Raw genomic sequence first — 18,687 nt, 5'->3', positions numbered from 1 at the left:
AAGAACAATCTTTCTTTTTAATTTTTTTAAAAATATATTTGAGAGAGTGAGTGGGGAGGGGAAGAGGAGGGGAGAGAGAGAGAATATCAAGCAGACTCCCTGCTGAGTGGGAATCGTGACTGGGGGGCTTGATCTCATGACCCTGGGATCATGATCTAAGCCAAAATCAAGAGGCAGATACTCACCCCCTGAGTCACTCAGGCACCCCGTGAAAGAACAGTTTTTTGTTTTTTTAAGATTTTCCTTATTTGAGAGACAGTAAGTAGGAAAAGCACAAGCTGGAGAAGGGGCAGAGAGAGAGGCAGAAGCAGACTCCCTGCTGAGCAGAGAGCCTGACTCAATCCCAGGATCCCGTGATCATGAAATGAATGGAAGGCAGCTGCTTAACCGATTGAGCCACCCACGTGCCCCATGAAAGAACAATCTTTTTTTTTTTTTAAGATTTTATTTATTTATTTGACAGACAGAGATCACAGGCAGGCAGAGAGGCAGGCAGAGAGAGGAAGGGAAGCAGGCTCCCTGCTGAGCAGAGAGCCTGATGTGGGGCTCGATCCCAGGACCCTGGGATCATGACCTGAGCTGAAGGCAGAGGCTTTAACCCGCTGAGCCACCCAGGCACCCATGAAAGAACAATCTTAAAAACAGACTGAAAGGGGGCACCTGGATGGCTCAGTCTGTTAAGCATCTGCCTTCAGGTCAGGTCATGATCCCAGGATCCTGGGATCAAGGTCCCGTGTCAGGGTCCCTGCTTGGTGGGGAGCCTGCTTCTTCCTCTCCACACTCACCCCGCTGTTTGTGCTCTCAAATGAATAAAATCTATAAAGATAAAACAAACAAACAAACAAAAAAAGACCCAAACTGTCCCTTCAGTCAATGACGAAAAGAGGAGTTATTTATAACAAGGTGTGTTGGAACACGTGATAAGGTTCTGGGGCGCCTGGGTGGCTCAGTGGGTTAAGCCTCTGCCTTTGGCTCAGGTCATGGTCTCAGGGTCCTGGGATCGAGCCCCGCATCGGGCTCTCTGCTCGGCAGGGAGCCTGCTTCCTCCCTCTCTCTCTGCCTGCTTCTCTGCCTACTTGTGATCTTTGTCTGTCAAATGAATGAATAAAATCTTAAAAAAAAAAAAAAAAAAAAAAAAAAAGAAAAGGTTCTTAGAAGAAAATAAAGCTTCATTCTCACCTGATACCTCCTATCAATAAGTAAGGTAAAACTTCTTTAACATAAAACATTCATGTCTCATCAAAGAATAATTTAGTTCCATGGACCTACTGAAGGCTTAACAAAATAATGTAGGCATACAAACCTGTTGGTAAATTTAACACCATTCTTCTGAATGTCCACCGTACTGAAGTTTTTATTGTTACGAAGGACTTTTTCTTCCTTACATGTTACGCGAAAGTAATAACCAAACTGTGCATTGGAATCCAGTTTAATCTGTTTGCCAGGATCCAAACCTTCATGATATGGAAATAAAGACAAAGCATGTCATGGATGCCTACAGCCATCTTTCAATGTAAATGTTTAAAATAATTAACTCTTACTACAAGACAGCACAGTGGAAATTACTATGATGACCTAACCGGGAACTATTCAAACTTTACTTCACTTAAAAAACTATAAATAAATGAAGGCTATCTATAAAATCCTTGAACTCTGTATTAATGGTAGCTTCTGACGTGCAAGTGCTTTCTGGATACAGCCATCCCAAGGCTACAGAGCACCACAGTAGGCTATGTCCAGAGGGTTCACACCATACGGCCCCTGACCCTGAGAAGCTCTGCACCCCGGTTCTTTACTTCACTGAAGCATTTCTCTGGAACTAACACAGAGTAGGATTAAAATAAACACACTTTCCAAACAAAAACTTACGTCTCTCACAATGAAACTCTATAAAACAAGGACACACAGTTTCTGTTAAATGTAGGAAATTTCACAAAATGAGCAATGATCGATCACCTGGATTATATTTACCTAAGATTTTTGAGTTTTTCTAAGTCTGTCCCCACCCTCTCATTCATCAATGTGATCTTTAGAGTACAAATCAGAAGAGAGAGACCATATTTACAAATTTAATTGCTAAAGCATGGCTATCAAATATTAGTAGTAGCCAACAACTAAAGACAGACTTCACTGGGCTAGGGAGGGAAGAGATCATAGAAAGAACGTGAAAGGGCTATGAAATGAGAAGAGTAAAGAAAGGCAAAGATTTTTTTTTTTTTTAAAGATTTTATTTATTTATTTGACAGAGAGAGATCACAAGTAGATGGAGAGGCAGGCAGAGAGAGAGAGAGAGAGAGGGAAGCAGGCTCCCCGCCAAGCAGAGAGCCCGATGCGGGACTCGATCCCAGGACCCTGAGATCATGACCTGAGCCGAAGGCAGTGGCTTAACCCACTGAGCCACCCAGGTGCCCTGAAAGGCAAAGATTCTTTACCTGGTTAGTCCATATATGGATTCTTCATGGTAACTATCTGCAAAATTTTTTGTATATGTAGGTATGGACATATTTCTGGGAAGAGGATTCATCAGATTCTCCAGAAATTTATTAAGAATTATTGCCTGAGGGTTCTACTAATATGCTAAGCTATATTTTTATTCATTCAACATACACATGAGAGATGTTCAAACAAAAAGGTTCATAAATTCAGAACAAATTAGTGTGAATAATATGAGACTAATTGGGGAATTAATAATCTAGTATGGGGGACTTGGGCTGCTCAGTTGGTTAAGCAACAGACTCTGGATTTTGGCTCAAGTCATGATCTCAGGGTCCTGAGATCAAGCCCCAAGCTAGGCTCTACACTGGGTGAGAAGGAGCCTGCTTAAGATTTTCTCTCTCCTGGGGCACCTGGGTGGCTCAGTGGGTTAAGGCCTCTGCCTTCGGCTCGGGTCGTGGTCCCGGGGTCCTGGGATCGAGCCCCACATCGGGCTCTTTGCTCGGCAGGGAGCCTGCTTCCCCCTCTCTCTGCCTACTTGTGATCTCTCTCTCTCTGTTAAATAAATAAATAAAATATTAAAAAAAAAATTTTTCGGTCGCCTGGGTGGCTCAGTGGGTTAAGCCGCTGCCTTCGGCTCAGGTCATGATCTCAGGGTCCTGGGATCGAGTACCGCATCGGGCTCTCTGCTCAGCAGGGAGCCTGCTTCCCTCTCTCTCTCTCTCTCTCTCTCTCTCTGCCCGCCTCTCTGTCTACTTGTGGTCTCTCTCTGTCAAATAAATAAATAAAATCTTAAAAAAAAAAATAAAAAAATTTTTTTTCTCTCTCCTTCTCCCTCTTTCCCTCCCCGAAGTTCCACATGTGTTCTCTCTCTCAAAACAAAACAAAAATCAGTATGGAAGGCAGACATTTAAAAAAAGCTGATGTTACTGACATGCCTGCGAATACCAAAGCCAAATCAATGAACTAGTAGAATGCCGCTGACAGAAGAGGTGATGTTTAATACAGATCCTATTTCAAGGAAATGATGCAAGGGCCTCTTGGTTGATTTGTCTGGCAGGAATGTGGGATTATCCTGGGGTTGGAAAGTTAGTGAGAGACAAATCTGGAAGAGGGTGAGGCTCCAAATGCAAAGCATCCTATATCTCAACTTGGAAGTATCTATAATTTTATTCTGTTGAAGAAAGGCCTGGCACTTTAAGCAAGAAGTGGCATGATCCACTATGTCTTCTAGGCAAGTAATTCTGGCACAAGTGGGAACACTATATAGACAAAAGAATTATTCAAACCACCAATGAGGCCTTCTTACCTAGATCTCTCGCCGCACTTACTAATGTTGACTGCATCTTCTTTTCTAAGTCATCCATTATTTCTCTTAATTCACTCAGATTGGGATCAAATGAAGGTTTCACAAGGAATTCATGGTTTTCCACCTACAGACAGAACAAAGAATAGCTAAATTTTACAAATGATGGGTAAAGATGGAAATAACATTGTGTTTTCTTTTTTTTTTTTAAGATTTTATTTATTTATTTGACAGACAGAGTTCACAAGTAGGCAGAGAGGCAGGCAGAGAGAGAGAGAGGGAAACAGGCTCCCTGCTGAGCAGAGAGCCCGACGCGGGACTCGATCCCAGGACCCTGAGATCATGACCTGAGCCAAAGGCAGCGGCTTAACCCACTGAGCCACCCAGGCACCCTAACATTGTGTTTTCTTTTCCTTCATTTAAATTTCACTTGTATTTTGAGTTAAACTTATGTTTTAACTTACTCTGCCATTAAGGAGTTCCCATTTATTAGATGTAAAATTCTGTCTATAAGGAGCTTAGAGCTCTAGATACCCAAAAATTACTTAGATGAAAAAGATGCAGAGCTTATGTCACTAGTAGTATTCAATATTTTTATTTACACTTCCCCCTAAACAATGTTTAATATGTTCTTCCTGAACATTACTGAAGAATGTTCAATGTTCATAGCCTATAAAAGAATGTGTAGTTTTTACCTAAACCAAGGATCCATCTTAGGAACCTCAAAATTAAAAATAAGTAAATAAATAATAAAAAAGCTACAGAATTTCATTTATTCAAACTGAAAGTTGATCAAAATCTTTCAGGGTGGTGGTGGGGGGCGCCTGGGTAGTTCAGTCATTTGAGTGTCTGACTCCTGATTTCAGCTCAGGTCACGATCGCAGGATCCTGGGATCAAGCCTGGCATCATGCTCTGTGCTCACAATGAAGTCTGCTTGGGACTCTCTCCCCCTCCGTCTGCCCCTCCTCCTGCTCTCTGGCTTCTTCTAAAATAAATAAAATCTTAAAAAATAATCTCTCTTAAAGGCTTTATTTCCCTAAATTCTTACTAAGAGTCATCAAAAAAATCATAATGAAAGATTTCATTTACAATGGCAAATGTACACACAAAATATTTAGAAACAAAGTCTTACTTTTTTTTTTTTTTAAGATTTCTTTATTTGAGAGAGAGAGACACACACACAGAGCTTGAGCAGGGGAGAGGAGGCAGAGGAAGAGGGAGAGGGAGAGGCAGACTCCCTGCTCAGCGGGGATCCTAATGCGGGGATCCAGAACCCTGGGTTCATGGGTTCAATCAGGTCATGATTCCAGAACCCTGGGATCATGACCTGAGCCGAAAGCAGAAGCTTAACTGACTGAGCCATCCAGATGCCCCTAGAAACAAAGTCTTAACTATTTAGGACTTTGTTTTTTAAAGATAGATTATTTATTCATTTGACAGAGAGAGAGAGAGAGAGAGAGATAGCGCATGTGCAAGTGCACAGGCAGGCAGAGTAGCAGACAGAGGGAGAGGGAGAAGCAGGCTCCCTGCTGAACAAGGAATCTGGTGTGGAACTCGATCCCAGGACCCCAGGATCATGACCTGAGCCGAAGGCAGACACTTAATCGACTGAGTCATCCAGGTACCCCAACTACTTAGGACTTTTATTAAAAATAACTGCTTATTGCAATATTGAAAACAACTGGTAAGTAAAAAGGTAAACTATGAAAAGAGAAAACCAAACCAAATATTAACATCTACTCATTCCTAAGAGATGGTCCAATAGGAATCCCCTTTTTGAAATAGAACAATTAAAACTTAGACAAAATTAGGAAAGAATACCTTTTAAAAAAGAATGAGGCATATCCTTACAGACACTAAGAACTATTAAAAAGAATTACGGGGGAAAAAACAAATAAAAATTTAAAAAAAAAAAAAAAAAAAAAAGAATTAGGGGAGGGAAGCCCGAATGTCCCAAAGCAAGCAACTCTTATCTCAGGGATTAAGTTAAAGCCCCACGTTGGGTGTGGAGCCCATTTGAAAACAGAACAAAATAAAACAAACAAACAAACAAAAACCTACTAAAAATAATTATGTAGAAAAGCACAATATAGGAGAGTCAGTTTTCTAATACAGGGAGATTTTTAAAAAACTTTATAAATGGGATTAATAAGATCTCTTGCCAATTACTCCCCACTTATTCAGAGCACACCTTCTTCACATACCAAACACAAGAATAAAGAATTAAAATTACAAAAAGTTAGCAAGAAAAAAAAAAGAATAAAACATTTATCAAATAACTTTCTAAATTTAAACCGACAAGAGATTTCATCATACTGAAATACAAATTTTTGAATAAACCTAATTGAAAAAAATACAAAAAGATCTGTAAAAATAGCTATACAAAATGTAAAAATGGAAAGATCAACTTTTTCTTTATAAAGGAACTTGGTTTGCAAGTATCTGAAAAATATCAAGGTTGTTAAATAGACCAATATAAAAACACACAATTCACAGAAGAGAAAGTAAGTAGTAAACTAACCCACAGGAAAATGTTAAAGCTCAACAATAAAAGATATGAATATTTAAGTAACTTAAGATACTGTGCTACAGCAATTTTTTTTTTTTAAAGGAAAAGAAATCCTACCACCAGATACTAATGAGGCTACAGTGAAATTAGTATGCTCATTCACTTCTGGTGAGAATCTAAGTTGTCATAACCTTAAAAAAAAAGGCGGTATGAGACAAGATTCAGAGATATTTGTTATACTCTTTGACACAGCAATTCTACTCCCAGGAATTCAACCTCAGGAATAATGCAACAGATGCAAAACAACAGAGGGATGAGTAAGATCTCTGCAGATTTATCTGTTACAGCAAAACCCATAAATGATAAACATTTGCACAATGATACATCATTAATATTACACATTTGATTCAAACAGATAGTGAAGATGATGTAGAAAAAACAACTAAGACTTACAATAATTTCAAGGAAAAATAATGCTACACTGGTGGGCTAACACTGCTGAAGAATTTGCCTCTTCCAGTGAACTTAAGAGGCAGAGCCATGTCAAGCTCCTAGCCTTGCCCCATCTTCCAGAAGTCTTCTGGTGAACCAACAAAACCCTGAGAATACTCACTAATAATCTAAATCTGGAGAAGAAAGCAGAACTGGTATCCTTCCATTTTCCATTCTCAGGAGGGGGAATGACCTCTAGTTGTCTGTCCAACAACATCACCCACCTATCACCAGAAACACACACACACTCATTACATCAGACTACACACCGGAGATGAAGAAAAAGAAATCCAGGCCTGGAACTCCAAAATGGGATAATGAAATTAAGAAACAAGGTAAAAGAACAAAAAAAGGAAATTAGGTCATTTAAATAAGAATAAACACAATACACCAAAGAAGAGAAAAGATACAGCTGGATCAAATTACCTGTAGTACAAATACTAAATATTATAAGCAGTTTTTTCAAATAAATGCACAGTTGAGTTAAAAAAAAACTAGTGGTCAGAGCCCCTGCAAAGTAAAGGGTTGCCAGCATAAAGCCAGGTTACAAGGACCATTTTTAATAGCCATCTGTAGGGGGCACATGGATGGTTCAGTAGGTTAAGCATCTGACTCCTGGTTTTGGGTCCAGGTCAAGATTGCTATCTGGGCCCCATGCTGTGGGGCTCCATGCTCAGCAGGGAGTCTACTTCTCTCCCTCCCTCTGCCCTTTCCTGCCCCGTGCTTGTATCCATTCTCTCAAATAAGTAAATAAATAAATAAACCTTTTAAAAAAATAATCCTCTATCAGGCTGAGCCCCTAAGAAAGGGAAGAAAAAGATGAAATTTCCTCCCTGACAAAAAGTTGGCTTTCACTGGGGTTGGGATTTCAAATGTCTATTTTTGTTGGCAGTGGAAAAGCCTGCTGATTGTTGCTATTTCTACTATCCTCTCCTTCTACAGATCGATCTGACCACTTCTCACAGGATACGTAACTACTAAGAACAAAGACTCCATCTCCAGCTTCCCTTGCAGCTTGTGTGGGGACAGGACTAAATTCTGGCCAAGAGAACAATGAGCAGAAATGCTGTGTACCATTTCTATAAAGTGCCCTCCTCTTTCCCTTTTGTCTTCTCCTGCTTGCTGCAATAAAGACAAGGTAGCAAGCTGATGTGTACCTTGTCAGGCAATACCCTAAGGGTTCTGTTCTGGAGCAAAAGAGGAGGAGGCAGATGACAGAGACAGCAGGGCTATCCTGACAGCCTCCGCCGCTTTGCTCACACTGTCCTGACAGAAAAGTAAGCCCATATTCTTGCTTATGCCACCATTATTTTATTTGGGGCTTCTTTTTTAGCAGCTAAATCTCTGCCCCAACAAATCAAAAAAGCTCCAGGCTGAGAAATTAAAAGTGTTCCTGGCTTATGAGGTGCTGAGGTGGCTCAGTCAGCTCAGGTCATGATCTCGAACCCTGCATCTGGCTTCATGCTCATCTCTCTCCCTCTGCCGCTCCCCCTGTCCACATACTCTCTTGCTTTTTCTCTCTACATAAATACACAAAATTTTAAAAAAACAAACAAACAAAAAACAACAAAAACAAAAGCGTTCCTGGCTTACATTGCAGGATATATGGCAAGGGCAAATTTTATCTGAGGGAGGGGGAGGACGTAAGATTTGCACAGACAGAACCGAGATAGATGCAAATTCATAATCTAAATATACATAACAGACAAGGAAAGGAGCCACCAACAATAACAGTCCAAAAAAAAAAAAAAGACTCAGCAGAAACAAGGGGTTGATTTAAACCAAGAAATTTTAGATATGGAATATTAAGTATATTAAAATATTTGAAGTAATAGAGAATGGAACACATGAGCAAAGAACAAAATGCTACTTAAAAATAAAAAGACTAGACAGAGTTAGAAATGAACAAAATAACTTTTATAAATAAAAAATACAGTCATTGAAAAAAAACCCTAAGGACTGGTTAAACATATCAGCACTGAAGAGACACTCAGTGAATTGGAACATCTCAAGTAATCACAAAGAGAGCAGCACAGACGCATGGCAGAAAAAGAATGTGAAAGTCTAACATATGTCCGATCACAATTCTAGAAGAGAATGAAGAACACAACATTTAAAGATAATGATTGATAATTTTCCACAACAGATAAAAGACACGAATTCTCTGATTAAGAAAACATAGCAAATCCAAATAGAAAAAAGAAGTCCACTTCTGGACTCAAGAGCAATAAAAGGAATCAATATCTGGAACCAAGACTTCCCAACAATAATAATTCAAGCCAAAAGACAGCACAATACAATCTTACAGGTACTAAGAAAAATAACTATCTGGAATCAAGAGCATATCTTGATTCCAGATAGTTAAAATCTCCTTCAAGAGCATATAGACCTTTTCAAACAAACAAAACCTAACTAAACAGACTGCCAATAAAAGAACTCCTGAAGAATATTCAGGAAGAAGAAACGAATAGAGAAGAAATTGGTAAGCATATGGGCAAATCTAAACTTAACACTGACTATATAGAATGGAAATCTAAAGGGGTAAAAAACACAGAACTAAAATACCAGCCCATAATGAAGAAATGTAATCTGATCTCAGATATCCTAAGATCCTATTATTTTGGGAGCTAAGTGAGAAGACACTGACAGACTTGATTTTGATAAGACATGTATACACATTTTGTAAAAATTTGCGAATAATTTCCAAACCAGTGGAGGTATGACAGGATGGGGAGAATAGGAAAGGGAAAATGGAATTTTAAAAATCCAATCAATATGTAAGAAAGACAGAATGAGTAAGGGGAACCAGAAAGAATAGGAATCACATAGTAATATTATAGAAATAAATCCAAATTGTCACTTAAAAAAAGATTATCAAAATTTAAAATAAATAAAATCCAGCTATAAGCTGTTACTATAAAGACTCACAAAGGATGGAAAAATACACACCATGTAAAAAACTAAAAAGGAGTCTGGGATAGCCCTCTTACTATCAGACCAAAAAAACAAACAAAAACAAAACACAACAACAACTACGGCAAAAAGCATCACTAAGGACACTGTCTCTAAAGAATGATGAAGCCTCAGTTCACCACAAAGAAAAATACAGCTGTGTGTTGAGAAACGTATAAAGCAATAATGGACTGAACCATAGAAAGAAATCCAAACTTCTCTCAATAACTCAGTAGATCAACAATTAGGAAGCATACAGACAATGTGAACAGAACTAAAGCTTTATCTAATCTAATGGACACAAAGAAAATTCTGCAACCAAAATTAGGGAGCACGTTTGATCCTCAAGTACACGGAGAACATTTATGAAACTGGGATATACCAAGCTTAGAAATTAAATACACACACACACACACACACATATTTCTAAACAAATGGTAACAGCAGGGGCGCCTGGGTGGCTCAGTGGGTTAAAGCCTCTGCCTTCGGCTCAGGTCATGATCTCAGAGTCCTGGGATCGAGCCTCACATCGGGCTCTCTGCTCAGCAGGGAGCCTGCTTCCTCCTCTCTCTCTGCCTGCCTCTCTGTCTACTTGTAATCTCTGTCAAATAAATAAAATCTTAAAAAAAACAAAAAACAAAAAACAAAAACAAATGGTAACAGGAATAAAATTCTGACAAGTGAGTAAGAGATTGTACCTTTAAAAACTTACAAGATACATTCAGCTAAAGCAACACAGAAAGAAAAGTATAATCTTAAATGCTTACTGAAAAAGAAAAGGCTGGAAAAATAGTGAGCACTCAATTGAAGAGGTAAAAAAAAAAACAAAAATAGGTAGATAAATATACATAAGAACTGAAATTGATGAAATAAAAAGCAAAGATACAAAAGAGGATTTAAAAAGTCACAAACTGAGTATCTAAAAAAATACAAACTATGGAAAGGAGGCACAAATTATATTAAAAATAAGCAGGAACGGGTGCCTGGGTGGCTCAGTGGGTTAACCCTCTGCCTTAGGCTCAGGTCATGATCTCAGGGTCCTGGGATCGAGCCCCAGAGCCCCACATTGGAGCCTGCTTCCCCCACCTCTGCCTACTTGTAATGGATCTCTCTCTCTCTCTCTCTCAAATAAATAAATAAATAAATAAATAAATAAATAAATAAATAAATAAATCTTAAAGGGGGGGGCAGGGAATATATCAGCAAATACAGCAGTGTTTTTTAAAAATAATAAACATTACTATGAACAACATGAGGCAAGTGGAAAATGTGAAGTACGAGTTTCTCAGAACAAGGGTCTAGTATCCAAAATATATACAGAACTCTTAGAACTCATCAACAAAGACAACCCAACTGTAAAATGAGCAAAGAATCTGGATAGAAATTTCTCCAAAGACAGATGAATAAATGGCCATCAAACATAGGAAAACATGCCCAACATCATTAGCCACCAGGGTAATGTAAATCAAAACCATAATGAAATACCACTTCACATCCACCAGACTGGCTATCAAGACAATGCCCAAAAAACAAATATGGTGGCTCATCAGCTGGTTAAGCAGCCGACTCTTGACTTCCGCTCAGGTCATCATCTCTGGGTCCTAGGATCGAGCCCTTTGTTGGGTTCTGCGCTCAGGATTTCTCTCCCCCTCCCTCTGCCTGCAAGTCCCCACAAGTGCCACCTCTCTCACTTTCTCTCTAAAATAAATAAATCTTGGGACGCCTGGGTGGCTCAGTTGGTTAAGCAGCTGCCTTCAGCTCAGGTCATGATCCCAGCGTCCTGGGATCGAGTCCCACATCGGGCTCCTTGCTCATCAGGGAGCCTGTTTCTCCCTCTGCCTCTGCCTGCCATTCTGTCTGCCTGTGCTTGCTCTCTCTCCCTCTCTCTCTCTGACAAATAAATAAATAAAATCTTTAAAAAAAAATAAAAATAAAATAAAATAAATCTTAAAAAAAAAAGAATAATTATTAGTAACAATGTGAAGAAACTGGAAACCTCCTATATTGCTTGTGGGAATGTTAAATGGTGCAGACACTTAGAAAAACAATCTGGTAATTCCTCAAAAAGTTAAACATAAAATTACCATATGACACAGCAATTCTATTCCTAAATAAATACCTAAAAGAAATGGAAACAGGTACTCAAATACTTGTATATCACTGTTCATAAAAGCCCCAATCATAATAGCCAAGAGTCAGAAACAACCTAAAGGTCCACCAACAAACAAAAGCCGAAACAGACCCATAAATACAGAACTGGTAACTGCCAGAAGGCAGGGGGATGGGAGGACGGGCAAGACCAGCAGGGGGAGTGGGAGGTACCGGCTTTCCATTATGGAATGAATAAGTTGCAGGGATGAAACATGCAGCTCAGGGAATATAGTCAATGGTACCGTAGGAGCATTGTGCATTGAGCACATAGCATTACATGTTGACTTCTCCACGTCGTACACTGAAACTAATATTAACATAGTATGCCAACTACACTTCAATCAAAAAACAAAAAATAAATAAAAAATAGGAAACAAGGACAACTATAAGCAAAAATGTCAACATGTATTTAGAGATAATTCTAGGTGGGAGAATATGAATACTTCCTTTTTTGATATTTCTTTTTCATTTCCAAGAACAAAAACACTGAAGCATTTATATACTACAGTACCTTTACAGCTTACATACACTCACACGATGATATAGTTGTATTAAGATCATGCAACTGTGGCTTTTTAAAAACTATTTCAATTTTTGGTACCAGTATTGTCAGTAAAGATTTATCTAACATTACTTCTTTTCCAGTAATAGAGGAAATGTCAGTTAATAAGTGTATATGAAAACTAATATTAAAAGGTAAAGTGCTCAAATATGGTATAGAAAGATTTTTAAAAATTTAATGTATCTCACTGAATCACCCAATCTAACTGAAACTATTTTTTGGTGAAAATTCATAGCCTTTTTGAACCTTGTCCTGGGGCAGCACAGATCTACATTTCTATTTACTTCAGAAATAGAAAATTTTTCCATAAGATTTATGGAAAGCAGACACAAAAGCACCTGTAGCATTACATACAAAGCTAAGCCTAGGAAAAAAGGCAAATTAACCCAACCATGCATGTAAATTACTGCTCCCTTCATCACTTAAGCTCCTAAGTGCACAGCTGGAAAACATGAGTAAAGCTTTCAGAAATCATACATGAAATGATTGCTATCCTCTGAGGTCTGTTCAAAGTAGTTCTGAGTCATATAATTTAAATGTGTAAATTCATTAAAAATATCTACAATGACAGTGAAGGGTTGAATTCACTTTATAACCCAAGGTAAGTTTAAAGGTTTATAACAGAATAAAGAAGATACTGTATTAGGCTGATTCCCTAGAGAATCTAGAGCAGGTTATAACTAGGAATTAGAGTTATTTAAGATAACCTCACACAATAAAACATGAAAACCTTTCGTTACAGGACAGTATCTTAGTAGACATGGCTGATTGTCTACACCACAGTTATTCCCCTTCTTCCCCCTTTCCAGTAGTGCTCTCTCATTTGTCTATCTCCAACAGAGGGATACCAACCACCCACTAGTTGTCTTAGGCCCACATCATTCTATATCCCTGGCCACAATCACGGCTTAAATGGCCCCATCAAGGCAACTTGCAGGACTCTTGCTTGGATGTTGCATGAATTGCTACTGATAGGCAGCCAACCTAGGACCAAAGAGGAACCAGGAAGAGTTAAGCTGAAATTCAAATTACAAAGATAGAAAAGATCGAGAAATTAGGTCCTCTGGATGGTGTCACTGAGCTGCTGGATTAAGCAACTCTAAATTAAAGCTAACCCTATTTCTAGACTTCTAATTTCATATACCAGGGTATACTGAAGTTCAAGTTATGTGCAAAATAAACAGTCCTAACTGATACTGAGTTTGACCTCAAACAGTCTAGTGGGGGTGGGGTGGGATCCACAACTCATATCTTATTGACACAGTAGTTAATGTTGATGAGGGGTCCAGAATATGTCATAGTGGCATAAAAATTACTCCAAGATGAAAGCATCCGAGAAAAGACTTTGTTTTTGAACTCTCTTATCTCCCTAAACGCAGAAACTCCCCCAAAGAACTGTTGTTGTAAATCCCCTCAGGGAGTTTCACAACCAAGGAAGTCAAAATTATCATAAATCACTCCTAAAAGTCATTTGTTTTCCCCTAAGTGCTCTTTTTCCTCCTCTCCTATTCCCCAAGCAACAGTATATAAGCCCCAAATTCTAACAGCCTCTTGAATCACATTTTTCTGTGAACTCAAAAATCTGTCCTCTTGCTAATCTATCAGTTTAATTAGCAGAGCTCCAAACAATGAACAGAAGAGGACAGAAAAAAAGTTTTTCTTCCCCTACAAAGAACTTAATGTTTTACTTTCAGATTAAGAAATCAAGGTTTGGGGCACCTGGGTGGCTCAGTGGGTTAAAGCCTCTGCCTTCGGCTCAGGGTCCTGGGATCGAGCCCCCCGCACTGGGCTCTCTGCTCTGCAGGGAGCCTGCTTCCCTCTCTCTCTCTGCCTACCTGCCTGCCTCTCTGCCTACTTGTGATCTGTCTGTCAAATAAATAAATAAAATCTTAAAAAAAAAAAAGAAAGAAAGAAAGAAAGAAATCAAGGTTTGTTAAAATTTTAAGTGACAGCAATGAAATTAGGACAAATAACCTCTTCTTTTCCAGTCTATATCCATATAATTGCACTGCCTGCCTTCCTGAAATCCACTCTTCCCAGACACAAAATCTTACAACACTCTAATTCTATAGCGTTGAGAATTAACACTACTATTTTACGGTCACAGTATAGTTTAGTTTAACAGATATGTGTCAAGTATTTCAGATCAAAGTAAAAAATCTTAACCCACAACAAGGAAAGTTAGTATAATGGAGCTGGAGGAAGCAGACCAGACTGCCAACATTGTTCATCTGAAGAGGGAAGAATGGTCAAACTTTTGCCTCTATACTTCTTCGTATCATTTTGTTTCACTTGTACCAATAGTAGGTGTTAACCTTTACAAGCAGAAAAGCTTCAAATAAAGAAAACACTTTAAGATTCAATTCTGGCATTTTGGTACATCATCATTTTGGCTTATCTGCTGCCAGTATGTATCCCAAGGGCTGGATGTATGCAGTCAAAATACTGCAGGACGGGAGGGAAGGGAGGCCAGAAGGTGGGGAAGGAGTAAATCAAAATGCATAATATGAAGCGAAAGTATCCAACCTTTTATCATCCTGCTACTTTTTGTAATTCTCATAGTAGCGGCTAATATCTTAGGTATAATGCAAACAATCTGCTTACTGCAGAGGACAGCTTTTCATGTCCCAGAGCAGGAGAGGGAGAAGACAGGTCCTATTAGGAGGGTCTCCGCATCTATTGGGCAGGCTATGAATGTGATGACCCAGATAAAAAGGCAGATGCATGGGGTCTTCAACAGAAGATCTGTACATTTACATAGGGGCTATAAATTTTTTTTTTTTTTTTAAGATTCTATTTATCCATTTGACAGACAAAGATCGCCAAGTAGGCAGAGAGGCAGGCAGAGAGAAAGAGGAGGAAGCAGGCTCCCTGCCGAGCAGAGAGCCCGATGTGGGACTCGATCCCAGGACGGGGCTATAAATTTTAAGAAACTCTTCAACATTCTCAATTTATACACACCAACCTCTGGCCAGATAATGCCCAGTGACTGCCCAAGACCGCAGCACTTGCAGCAGCCTGCAAATTGGTAAAAAGAAATCACAAGCTCATTCTCACTTTGAAAAATGATTGCATTTCTAATTTATTAGGAGTAATTTATTTTATAAATTCTCAAAGTGTGGTTGCCAGACAAGCAGCAGCATCTGGGTACATGTGAGAAATGCAAATTCTCTAGCCTCACCCCAGACTGAACGATTCTCACTCTAGGAATGGAGCTCAGCAATCTGTTTTAGGAAGCCCACCAGGTGGTTCTGATACATGTTTATATTTGAGACCCACAATATTAAAGCATGGCAACTTTTAGAAGAATAAAGTTGGCCACAAAAGGCAAAATCAACTGCAGCATTTCAGGAAAGTTAAGCTGTGGAGACAATGGAACGCTCTGATTCTTGCCTTCCCACCTCCCTATTTTAGACAGTTTTTATTAACCACCAAGAACTATACCTTTACATGCTTTCACTTAAAGAATGTTTACAGAAGCATCTGGGTAGCTCAGTCAGTTAAGCATCTGCCTCCTGGTTTCAGCTCAGGGTCCTCAGTGAGGAGTGTGCTTGTCCCTTCCCCCCAAATAAATAAATAAAAACTTGAAAAAATAAAGACCATTTATAAATATCCAACTCTGCCCCATCACAGGTAACATCACATCCTCAGCTCCTGATGGCAGTGGTGGTTCCAGTATCACATGTCTGCGAGCATCATTTCTGCCCCCCACTTATCTGAAAGTTGTATACCTAAAATCATTCCATTAATAGGAACATGACAGAGGTAACAATAGCTAAAATGCAAGTTTTCCCAAATGAGAGTTGAACAATGCAAGTTTTTTGGCTGCTTGGAGCTATCACTGACAAAACAGTACCAGGAGAGTAAAGGATCCATACTTACATATACACATGCATGGACTTCTAAATCCAAAGAGCACACAATAAATGAGGCTTAACTGTTTTAACCCTGGGGTAACGATCCAGTGAAACCAAAATAAATCGACGTACCATAGGGCAAACTAACTCAAATCCAGTTATTAAGAATGCAAAGAATCTAACAATTAGCAAACCAAACTATTACCTTAATACAAATAATGTGAGAGCCCATATTCTCTGCATGATCATTTCTGACAGAAAATTTAGTGTAGAAAATTTTAAAGATATTATTTTTAAAGTCACAAAATTGAAAAACATTACATTTAATGGTCCCATATTAAATTTGTTCTATAAACAAACCTTTGACAGTAAAATTTACCATTCCATAAACTTCACTTTCAAATTAACTTTCATACAAGGATATTTTTAGCTATTTCAGAAACTATTCCCATTTTGTATTTATATATAAAATTACTGCTTAACATTGTTAAAAACCTGAGGCTATAGATCGCTTCTTACACCCTAAATGCTCTTCTCACCTAACAAGAAATTTGGAACTAAACAGTATTTAGAGAATGGTTAACTTTTTAGTTATATCAGCAACTTTAAGGAAATACACACATATTCTAACCTCTTCCCCCAAAGACTTTCCTACATGAAAAATAAACAAAGGAGAAGTTGCATTCTCATGTGTTCCACATTTACCTTTATCTTCGTCTCTTTTCCAGTGACTACAATTTTCCTTCTCTTTTGAAATTAAAACAGAACTCAGCTTGCATATGTGGAATCTTTTACTTGTGAGATTTCCTTTAACCAGGGCAGTCATTTCCTATTAATCTTTATTCATCCACTAAAACTGTTATTTTTAAAAAAGCAACAAACTCGTCCCATCACTTAATCTTACGACCATGGTCTCAAAGGTGCCTCACAAAAATACCAAAATCAAATACTAAAGAAAAAAAAAAACTGAAAAGTTTTCTGACACTCTTTTCAAAAATACTTTGCTACTTGAATTCAAGAGTAGATTACATACCTGATCCATATCTAAAGTTGTTTCTATCATTTCCTGAAATTTGGAGAAATCAGAACGAAGATCAATAAGAGGAGTGACAAAAATGGCCAACAATAAACTCTGGTGTTTTCCTAAAAGAGAGCAAAAAATAGTAAATAAAATTCATCTCAGATAACAAACAGCATTTGATCCAAAAAAAAGTGCAGCCGGTCTCCAAAGTTACTATTTACTCCTGTATTTTAATTGAAACGCGTTTAATGTTTATTTTATAGGAAGGGAGATCGTCTGGCACGCAATGCTTCCTAATAAAACAATGCCTCCCCTGCCTGTCTGTAATCTCCTTCATAAGGAGCACTAGAGCTGCAGAAACATGAAATTAATTACAACTAAATGAACTGTATTTCTCTGCAGATTTAATAACCCAAAGTCAAAGTCATTAAAATAAAATGCCTCTAACTTACCCTATCCCTAATTTCCACTAATAATACAGTGTTGGAATTAACAGAGGTTAAATCAAGCCAAGTATTTACACTGGCACTTTACTTGAAGTTATTTAAGAGCACATGCTGCGGAATTATATGAAAACGAGTAAGTGAAGCAACAGAGTCTATAGTGTGAAAGGCATGAGGTACAGACCTGGGTGCCAACCCCAACTCTGCTACTACTGGCTCTGTGATCTGGAGCACGTTACTCTGAGCCCCTTTCCCTTGTCAACAGGAGTAAAGACAACAGCGACCCAGAAGAGGAATAAATGAGATAACTCTACATTAACGCTTAATATAATATGCTTGACAATTAACAGGAGCTCAACTATGGTTACCATGTATTGTTACTGGTTACATTGCAAGGATTTTTTTTTTCTGACCTCCAATAAATTCTTTTACAAGAATTCTGCAAGTGATCTCTAGCCTACTGCATTTTGCTCCAAAGCAAGAGTTTCTTATCTTTTCTAGAAGTAGCAATAGCTCTTGATTGAGAAAACGATGAAAAGCTACTATGAAGTCAGCAATATTACTGCAAGAATTCATCTTTTATTAATCACAACAGCATCTACACATATTTAGAAAATAGTACATATGTGTGAAACGTTATTTAGACAGTCTCTAAACAACACTTTGCCCACATAGTGTCTGTTGTGCTTCAACGGCTGGTTCTTTATTCTGAATTAACTAGCTCATACATTATTGGTAAATAGGAGAATGATGGAAGCAAGGTGAGGAGGTGGCTCTGGTTCACAAATAATTTTTTCCTAGCCCACTAATGTTTTTAAGTGATCAAGGGCAAGCTTTCAGAGTAAACTTAGCCATATACGAAGACCTCGGAGTAATTGGCCCAATGGCCAGTGTACTTACCACTATGCTAAGATACCAAGAAAAGCAGAGTATAGATGAAAAGAACAAAACATCTGCTGG

At 38.4% G+C, this 18,687-nt stretch overlaps 1 protein-coding gene across 1 annotated transcript in view; it reads right to left on the bottom strand.

Moving 5' to 3' along the window:
* The window catches only part of LOC111148098 (mutS homolog 2), a 76,466-nt gene that overhangs the window by 14,475 nt on the left and 43,304 nt on the right, over positions 1-18,687 (bottom strand). The window contains exons 8-10 of the mRNA XM_022504500.1: positions 17,297-17,406; positions 3,743-3,866; positions 1,304-1,454 (exon numbers count right to left, since the gene is read on the bottom strand). Of these exons, the coding sequence (XP_022360208.1) occupies positions 1,304-1,454; positions 3,743-3,866; positions 17,297-17,406 (385 nt within the window). The remainder of the gene's footprint in view (positions 1-1,303; positions 1,455-3,742; positions 3,867-17,296; positions 17,407-18,687) is intronic.

The sequence above is a fragment of the Enhydra lutris genome, unplaced genomic scaffold (assembly GCF_002288905.1).
Source record: "Enhydra lutris kenyoni isolate GAN:26980312 unplaced genomic scaffold, ASM228890v2 scaffoldscaffold18, whole genome shotgun sequence".
Lineage (NCBI taxonomy): Eukaryota > Metazoa > Chordata > Mammalia > Carnivora > Mustelidae > Enhydra > Enhydra lutris.
The sequence above is the reverse complement of the archived record's forward strand: the minus strand, read 5'-3'. Positions and strand labels throughout refer to the sequence as shown.